At 43.1% G+C, this 9,367-nt stretch overlaps 1 protein-coding gene across 1 annotated transcript; it reads left to right on the top strand.

Moving 5' to 3' along the window:
• The first annotated feature begins 3,043 nt into the window (after nucleotides 1–3,043).
• On the top strand, nucleotides 3,044–8,950 carry LOC148507976 (uncharacterized). Its single transcript, XM_088445095.1, has 5 exons — nucleotides 3,044–3,166; nucleotides 3,427–3,599; nucleotides 6,292–6,480; nucleotides 7,022–7,145; nucleotides 7,239–8,950. The coding sequence occupies exons 2-5, from the start codon at nucleotides 3,522–3,524 to the stop codon at nucleotides 8,885–8,887; spliced, it is 2,040 nt and encodes a 679-aa protein (XP_088301221.1). The 5' UTR covers nucleotides 3,044–3,166; nucleotides 3,427–3,521; the 3' UTR covers nucleotides 8,888–8,950.
• The last annotated feature ends 417 nt before the right edge of the window (nucleotides 8,951–9,367 follow it).

Below are 9,367 nucleotides of genomic sequence, written 5' to 3'. Positions count from 1 at the left end.
ACTGTGGCAGGGCATGCTGGGATATATAGTTCCGCAACAGCTGGAGTGTCAAGGTTAGCCAACACTGCACTAGGGGGAGGGTTAGGATTAGGGTTCAAATACAAAAAAAAAAAAAAATGACCTTTTTTTTTTTTTTCGACCATGTATGTTGACCATTTGAACTTGTCGACCTTTTAACCCTGTTGACCTTTTGCACGGTCGATCTTTTGTGCATGTTGACCAACTGGTGTCGACACATTGACTGTCAATCTTTTATACCACACCCAGTTCTACTGCCCTGCGTGTGCAAGCCAAGTGCAGTGAATGCTGGATGAGACCAAACCTCAGTCTAACAACATAGAAGATAGTACAGACTTTGAGGGAAGTCACACAGACTGTGTCTGGTTGAACCAGAGCAGAGCTCAGTTAGGTGTTGAATCCATAATGAGAGTACCGAAAATGCTAATAAGCTTAGTATGTAAATTCCTTTGGGAAGATTTCTTTGAAGAGACCAGGTGCGGTAATCAGGTTGTTACCCTGATTCTGCACAACGGGGAACCCTAGAGGTAAGTTAATTGCGCGTTTCGCTAAGGCTGGGGCTTGATCACTGGTCAGAGCTGGACAGGGCATGAGGTAAGATGAAGCTGAAAAAAATAGATTGCGATTGGAGAGTGGAAAGGCCATTGAAGGCCTTGGAGAGCAGGAGCGTAAAAGGCCTGAAGTTAGAGTCTGGCTGTAATTACTAGATCCAGGGTTCGATGACTATCTAAGCCCCTATTCCACCAGGTAACGGCTTCTGAACTTGCTGTCGATCTATATAAGGTTGGGCGGGGATCTATGGACACAGGGATTGTGGTGTTGGTAATGTCACTGGGGCATTCGGTACACACACTGTGTACATGCCAGTGTGCATACTGCCATAAAGAAGTGGTAGGCTGAATTCCTATGGTTCCCTCACAAAATGGCTCCCTCTACTGTGTGTATGAGACGGGTGCTGTGGTTGTTTAACCTATGGGATGGTTAGGGGTATGTTTTTAAAGTCTATTTAGCTCAGTGTTTGATGGGCTCAGGCTTCCCCACCCGCCCTCCCGTTTAGATTTAGGTTAATCAATTTTGTTGGCTATTTTTGGATTGGTAAGAATGGCAGCTTACATTTATATTTGTTTGGGGTCCAGCTAGTGGCGTCGAGAAGGAGGGATACTCTTTACCCAGGCCATCGGCTTGTGGAGGGGTCCGGGTGAGTATTTTCACCATTGATGGGATGATCCTCGGTGGTGAGCATTGGCCCCACTATGCGCTTGCACGAGGGCCATCTGTGCATGTACATGGCATAACCATTGATGGCTACTGGTTAATTACTGATGGTGTCATCAATGGTCTAAGAGAACTCAAAAGAGGAGGAAACTCAGTGATCACTTACTAAAAGTATATGCAGGTATTCACGGGCAGGATGGAATTATTAATTGTAATTAATTACCAATAAGTGGTATTTAACTGTTAATTAGGTAATTGGAGCTCCTAGTGGATGGGGCGATATGAAGTAAGTGGAAGGTTTTGTGAGACATAGGAATGTATAATGAACATTTTAGCAGTGTATATGAAATCTGAGGGCAAGTGGGTCACTGTGGGGTAAGTGGGAGAGAGGTATGAGTGGCATGTGGAGTACTTTGGGGTAAGTGGGAGGTCTGAGTGGCATGTGGGGCACTTTGGGGTAAGCGGAAGGTCTGAGTGGCATGTGGGGCACTTTGGGGTAAGCGGGAGGTCTGAGTGGCATGTGGGGCACTTTGGGGTAAGCGGGAGGTCTGAGTGGCATGTGGGGCACTGTGGGGTAAGCGGGAGGTCTGAGTGGCATGTGGGGCACTTTGGGGTAAGTTGGAGGTCTGAGTGGCATGTGGAGCACTGTGGGGTAAGTGGGAGGTCTGAGTGGCATGTGGGGCACTTTGGGGTAAGCGGGAGGTCTGAGTGGCATGTGGGGTAAGTGGGAGGTCTGAGTGGCATGTTGGGTACTGTGGGGTTAATGGGAGGTCTGAGTGCAATGTGGGGCACTATGGGGTAAGTGGGTTACTCAGGGTGGAGTGAGTTTCCACTCTGCCAGGTCAGTAAAGCTGTGTCGGAAGACGCAGACACTGGGCTTGCACGCCTACAACACGGGGCTGATGCATCCCCGTTTTGTAGAATATTCCTAGTTGCCGCCTCCTGCCCGACCCCAAATGTCTGAAGACTCATTCACCTGACGTCTGCAGCCGCACTGCGTCTGACACTGGAGTACCCATTTGGCAAATGCACAGGACAGGTCCTGCGCGAGCTAAACAAACATTGGAGATGTATGTAAGCCATCGGGTTTGCGTACATATCTGAATTAGGCCCTTAATTGTGAAAATTGGGCTCTTATTATTATCAGGATACAGCGATAGAAAATTATTTTCACTGCCTCAATTTAAACTTGTCTGGGGCAGCTTGAGCCCCCAATTCCATTTTTTGTGGAAATAAAATTATAAATAAATAAAAAAGTAAGAAACAAATGTATTAATAATATTCATTTAATAATAAATTATTTTTACCATCCATCATGACATTGCTATAGCCACAGGAGAACGGTGGCACACGTACCAACACAATCCTTCTTAAATAACCTTTCGCTGGAGGTCGCATTCAGTGGCTACCATGAGCTGGGAGACTTCTTAAATTGGGAATTGCCCTATCTACAAACACTAAAAAAACAACATTGTCCTAAATAAATTTTTTTGTTTTATACATTTTCAGTAATTAGAACTTGACAACATACTGGTACAGCCATGCATAAGACTGTTATTACCACTTACAAAGTGTGCAAAGCAAAACCAATTATTATGGACAGAAAGCCAGAGCCTGAGTGTTATGTTATTGACTGTAGTACTAGAGCTAGCAATGCATCATGGGACATGTAGTCTTACAATAGTCTCTTTGGTGTATAACTATAATGTTAAAAAGGCATAACGCTAAAGAGGCTTGACATGCAGAACCCGGAAGTAGGGTGGAACGTATGACCAGGAAGTAGGGTGGAATGCATGCCCCGGAAGTAGGGTGGAACGCAGAACCCGGAGAAGGGTGGAATGCATGACCAGGAAGCAAGTGGGCAGGGAATAACTTGTAGTTAGAATATCATTCCTGAATCCTGAGCAGAGAGTGCTACAATAAATCACTACAGGTAACAAGTGATTATATTATTCATGTCTTCATTGATAGTATCAGCATGCCAGCTATATATAATACACATTATACATATTGTTGTTTTATTCCTCTTAGTGGTATAAAATATACATTATACTGTACTTGTAGTTTTTTTTTTACTCCCCTCAGTCACATATAATACACATTTCATATGTTGAAGTTGTTTTTTTAATAATAACATTTTTTTTTGCAATTATATTTATTGCTTGGTACTGCTTCTGTTTCTATATCTTTAAGAAACCATACAGCGCATTTACTGAACTGAAGTTACGTGAAGATAACACCTGTCTATGACTTAAGGAGTTGTACGTGTATCATCTGACTTGTGGACGATGGACAGAGAGAGGAATCGCACGGTGGACAAGATATTAAGCCTTACCCTTGAAATAATTTTCCTGCTTACTGGAGAGGTGAATAATGCTGACACTTTCATCACTTTATTGCAGTGGTAAAAGGTGTCGGTAGTAAATTAAACTTACAGGTTGATGCAAGACTTAGGGGTAAATTTACTAAAGTGAGAGTTTTTAGAAGTGAGTTTTAGAAGTGATGTTGCACATAGCAGCCAATGAGATTCTAGCTATTATCTTCTAGAAGGTGCTAGTTAAATGTTAAGTAGCATCTGATAGGTTGCTATTGGCAACATCACTTCTAAAAACTATCAGATGCTACTTAACATTTAACTAGCACCTTCTAGAAGATAATAGCTAGAATCTCATTGGCTGCTATGTGCAACATCACTTCTAAAACTCACTTCTAAAAACTCTCACTTTAGTAAATTTACCCCTTTATAGTCATTTCCATGTGGGCATCCGAGGAAGGGGGGATGACTCGATCCGCTCTGAATCACATCATCGTAGCTCAATGTATAGCGCCAGGTGGTGATCATGGTGACACGCCCCGCAGATCGCCCACCTATACCGCGCCACGTCCCATCACTTTTCCCCGCTGCCAGATTGTCGCCAATGATGAGGTGAGGCCATCTGGGAGTGTCACACTATTATATCACTATTATCTCTATTACTAACACAGGGACCTGACTGGGGAGGTGAGGGAGTCTGGGAGTTTCACAGTGACATCACTGCTATCTCTATTGCTAACACAGGGACCTGAGGGGGGAGGTGAGGGAGTCTGGGAGTGTCACAGTAACATCACTATTATCTCTATTACTAACACAGGGACCTGACTGGGGAGGTGGGAGGGTCATAGTGACATTACTCTTATCTCTATTACTAACACAGGGACCTGACTGGGAGGTGAGGGGGTCTGGGAGTGTCACAGTGACATCACTCTTATCTCTATTACTAACACAGGGACCTGACTGGGGAGGTGAGGGAGTCTGGGAGTGTCACAGTGACATCACTAGTATCTCTATTACTAACACAGGTACCTGACTGGGGAGGTGAGGGGGTCTGGGAGTGTCACAGTGACATCACTCTTATCTCTATTACTAACACAGGGACCTGACTGGGGAGGTGAGGGTGGCTGGGAGTGTCACAGTGACATTACTCTTATCTATATTACTAACCAGGGACCTGACATCAGTTATTTATATTAATAAAGAAGAGGATTAACTTGAAGATTGAGTAATAGGAGTTCAACAGTAACATCAATTGTAATGGTGCATACACATGGTCAGATTTTCTAGTCGATGTGAACGATAACGAAAGGAAAAATTGTTATATCGTTCATATCGTTGACATGCATCTACCAACGATGCGCATGACCGCATGTCAGATAACAATATATGAAGTCGTCTGTGTTTGTAGTCCAACTTGGTGATATAGTTGACAAATCGTTCATATCGTTTACATAGAACAATATAAACGATCAACTATATCGTCCAAGTTATCCACTCGTTTAACCACAAGTTGGATTTGAATTCTTCGTCATTTAAATACTGTCAGATATCGTTCATCGTTATTGAAATCGTTCATGATCTTTGGCAAAATCGTTAACATCGTCATCGTTCATGAAAAAATTGTTTAACGATATCGATGATCTAGCATGTCTGACCTTGTGTATGCACCATAAGACATTTGGGAGGTATAAAACTGACTTTTGTTATAAACTAACATATAACAAGTTAGTCATTTATGAAATCTATATTCTGATAGTTAAACACCTTTTTCTGTACATCACCTCAAAAGGTAACAATGTAATATATTAACATAATGACTGTGGTGATGTGTTTCAGCCTAGGATTTTTCTTTTTACAGCTGAGTACACTACAAATAATTATTCTGTCATAGCCTAAAATGAAGTTGATAAACAGTTATTATGATGAATAAATACATTATTTATGGCATCTGAATAACAGTAAATGCTGTTAAAGAGTATATGGGCATGTGTGAGGCAAAGTGGAATTAAAACACAGTAGGCTGTCAAGAAAGGTAGTATACTAGGCACTCAGCGGACATTATGGACTGGCATCAGTTTTCACAGGTGTAGGAGTACAATTATTTTGCCTTATACTGTGTTAGTGACTGTTTTCAGTTTAAGGGCCGTTCTTAATTTTGGGCGAAAAAATAAATAAAAATAGTTGAATGAAAGATAGAAACCAATTTTTCCCAGGAAATTACTGTTCCACGTAAATTGGGGGTACGTTAAAATGGGTGTAAGTATATTTTCGTGTCGTCAAAAATGCAATTTAAAAAAGCCTCCTGCTGCGACTGCTTGCGATGTTTAAAACATTCGATGCATCCATCCCCCGCTACCCCCGAAAAATCAGACCCAATATGTTAAAACAATTTTCAACGATTTTTTTTCCGCCCAAAATGTGCGTGGTCGTTTTTAGCCAAAGTACACAACTTCCAATTTTCTTTTTAGTAATTTATCAGTAGGAGGGTGGGGGTGCGGGTGGCCAAAGGGTTCTGAAAGAAATCCCCCAATTTTTTGCCAAAAATAGGGATTTTGCATATTTTTTCTGTTGGTCTGGGATGGAGAAAAAAACGGTCGTTTTCGCCGCTAATTAAATACAGCCCTTAGTCATAATCTTTCTGATCGCTTCGCAATCAACAGATAGCCGTATGCTTTTTTTTAACTGCTGTTATATCTCTGTTTTACAATAAGGATATTTTTTATTATCCCTCTCTTGGTACACAGGATTACACACTTGTGAAGAAGTCAAGTGATGATGTCCCACATAGCAGACGTCCCTATGAATCACGAGAACTGTGCAGGACCCAGAGCCCCATCATGGTGCCTCCACCTCACTCACTGATGCATGAGAGACACAATGACCAGAAGATCCTGGAACTCACCAACAAGATCATTCAGCTGCTGACTGGAGAGGTGACTGCTGGGAATGGGACATTATACAGTAACACCAGGGGATGTGTCTGGATGATGACTGGAGAGGTGACTGCTGGGAATGGGACATTATACAGTAACACCAGGGGATGTGTCTGGGTGATGACTGGAGAGGTGACTGCTGGGAATGGGACATTATACAGTAACACCAGGGGCTGTGTCTGGGTGATGACTGGAGAGGTGACTGCTGGGAATGGGACATTATACAGTAACACCAGGGGATGTGTCTGGGTGATGACTGGAGAGGTGACTGCTGGGAATGGGACATTATACAGTAACATCAGGGGATGTGTCTGGGTGATGACTGGAGAGGTGACTGCTGGGAATGGGACATTATACAGTAACACCAGGGGATGTGTCTGGGTGATTTCTGGAGAGGTGACTGCTGGGAATGGGACATTATACAGTAACACCAGGGGATGTGTCTGGGTGATGACTGGAGAGGTGAGTGCTGGGAATGGGACATTATACAGTAACACCAGGGGATGTGTCTGGGCGATGACTGTATCATTGTGTGTGCCAGGTTCCTATGAGGTGTGAGGACGTCACTATCTATTTCTCCATGGAGGAGTGGGAGTATATAAAAGAACACAGGGGTCTGTACAAGGACAAGATGATGGAGACTCACCGGCCTTTCTCTCCACAGAGTAAGGATGGTTAATCATTATCATATATAACAAATAGAGAGAGGAGAGATTACTGTTTTAAATGTATGACCAGAATGTATTTGTTTTCAACAGATTTATGTTATGATGCTGCAAATGAATGTTCCTCCCCATTTATTAAGGAGGAATCAGTCTCATGTGATGGAGGAGACCTCACAGACACTGACAATTATACACCCACAGATCATACACAGTATACATCTACTCATACTAAGGAGGAATCAGTCTCATGTGATGGAGGAGACCTCACACACACTGACATGTATACTCCCACATATCATGCACAGTATACATCTACTCATAGTAAGGAGGAATCAGTCTCATGTGATGGAGGAAACCTCACACATACTGACATAAATACACCCACATATCATACACAGTATACATCTACTCATAGTAAGGAGGAATCAGTCTCATGTGATGGAGGAAACCTCACTCATACTGACATAAATACACCCACAGGTTATACACAGTATACATCTACTCATACTAAGGAGGAATCAGTCTCATGTGATGGAGGAGACCTCACACACACTGACATGTATACTCCCACATATCATACACCGTATACATCTACCCATAGTAGGGAGGAATCAGTCTCATGTGATGGAGGAAACCTCACACATACTGACATAAATACACCCACATATCATACACAGTATACATCTACTCATACTAAGGAGGAATCAGTCTCATGTGAAGGAGGAACCCCCACAGATCATACACCGTACACATCTACTCAAAGGAACGAGGAATCAGTTTCATGTGATGGAGGAACCCTCACACACACTGACATTTATTCACCCACAGATCATACACAGTATACATCTACTCATATTAAGAAGGAGCCAATCTCATGTGATGGAGGAAACCTCACACACACTGACATTTATACACCCACATATCATACACAGTATACATCTACTTATATTAAGGAGGAATCAGTCTCATGTGATGGAGGAAACCTCACAGACACTGACATTTATAGACTCTCTGATGGCACAAAGGTCCACTATACGTCTATTTACCAAACAGCACACATCACAGGTCAGACATGTTACTGCTTTGAGTGTCAGAAAAAAATTCCGAAAAATCCGGATCTTCTCCGACATCAGATGGCCCATAAAAGCCCACGGCCATTTGTATGTTCTGAATGCGGGGAATGCTTGTCAACACGTTCACGTCTTGCTGTGCATCGGAGAATCCACAGAGGAATGAAAATATATCCTTGCTCTGAATGTGGGAAATGTTTCGGCTGCAGTGCCCACCTTACCCTACACCAGCGAGTCCACACGGGAGAGAGACCCTTTTCTTGCCCCGTGTGTGGGAAGTGCTTTAACCGCAATGCTCATCTCACGGTGCATCGCCGGATTCACACAGGAGAGAGACCCTATTCTTGCCCTGTGTGTGGGAAATGCTTCAGCTGCAGTGCAAGTCTCATTGTGCATCGACGGATTCACACGGGGGAAAAGCCGTACCCCTGCTCAGAATGTGGGAAGCGTTTTATTACTAACTCTGATCGCGCTAAACATGAGAAGGTCCACACCGGCGCAAAGCCCTTTATATGCTCTGACTGCGGCAAAGGTTTCGCTTGCAGATCCAATCTGGCTAAACACCAGAGAATTCACGCCAGAGTGCAGCCATTTTGTTGCTCGATTTGTGGAGAAAGTTTTGCCCATGACTCGCTGCTGACACTGCATTATATGATGCACATGAAACAATAACTTTATGTGATTAACTTTCATATGTACAAAAAAGGTCTCAATAAACCGAAAAATTGCACACTGTCTGTACTGTGGACGTTATATAATATGGAAGTATAATTTGGAGGGAAGTTACTGCCCCCATTTAACATGTCATGCCCATTTTTATCACCTTCCCCATTCTGGACTGCATACAATACACACAGAGATCAACAGCTTGGTTTTGTACTGACATACACTACAACAGTCAGCTTAGCGCGCATCTGGGTGCACTATAAAGCGAGCTTTAACGTGCAGAGAGCAAAACCTTTAGGGGCTCATGTATCGAGCAGTGAAAAAAGTGGAGAACTGGTCCAGTGGAGAAGTTGACCACAGCAACCAATCGGCTTCTACCTATCATTTTATAGAACGTACTTAGTAAATGCTACCTCAAAGCTGATTTGTTGGTTGCTATGGGCAACTTCCCCACAGGCCCTTGTTCCACTCTTTTTACTGCTGGAT

Source organism: Taudactylus pleione, unplaced genomic scaffold (assembly GCF_031769625.1).
Source record: "Taudactylus pleione unplaced genomic scaffold, aTauple2 ptg000377l, whole genome shotgun sequence".
Lineage (NCBI taxonomy): Eukaryota > Metazoa > Chordata > Amphibia > Anura > Myobatrachidae > Taudactylus > Taudactylus pleione.
This window is presented reverse-complemented; position numbering and strand designations above follow the sequence as displayed.

Excerpts from the sequence above, each read along its gene's own strand:
- LOC148507976 (XM_088445095.1), top strand. The coding sequence starts at position 3,522 with ATGGACAGAGAGAGGAATCGCACGGTGGACAAGATATTAAGCCTTACC. Across the intron at positions 3,600-6,291 it reads TTTTCCTGCTTACTGGAGAG|GATTACACACTTGTGAAGAA; the intron begins GTGAATAATGCT and ends CTTGGTACACAG. Across the intron at positions 6,481-7,021 it reads TTCAGCTGCTGACTGGAGAG|GTTCCTATGAGGTGTGAGGA; the intron begins GTGACTGCTGGG and ends TGTGTGTGCCAG.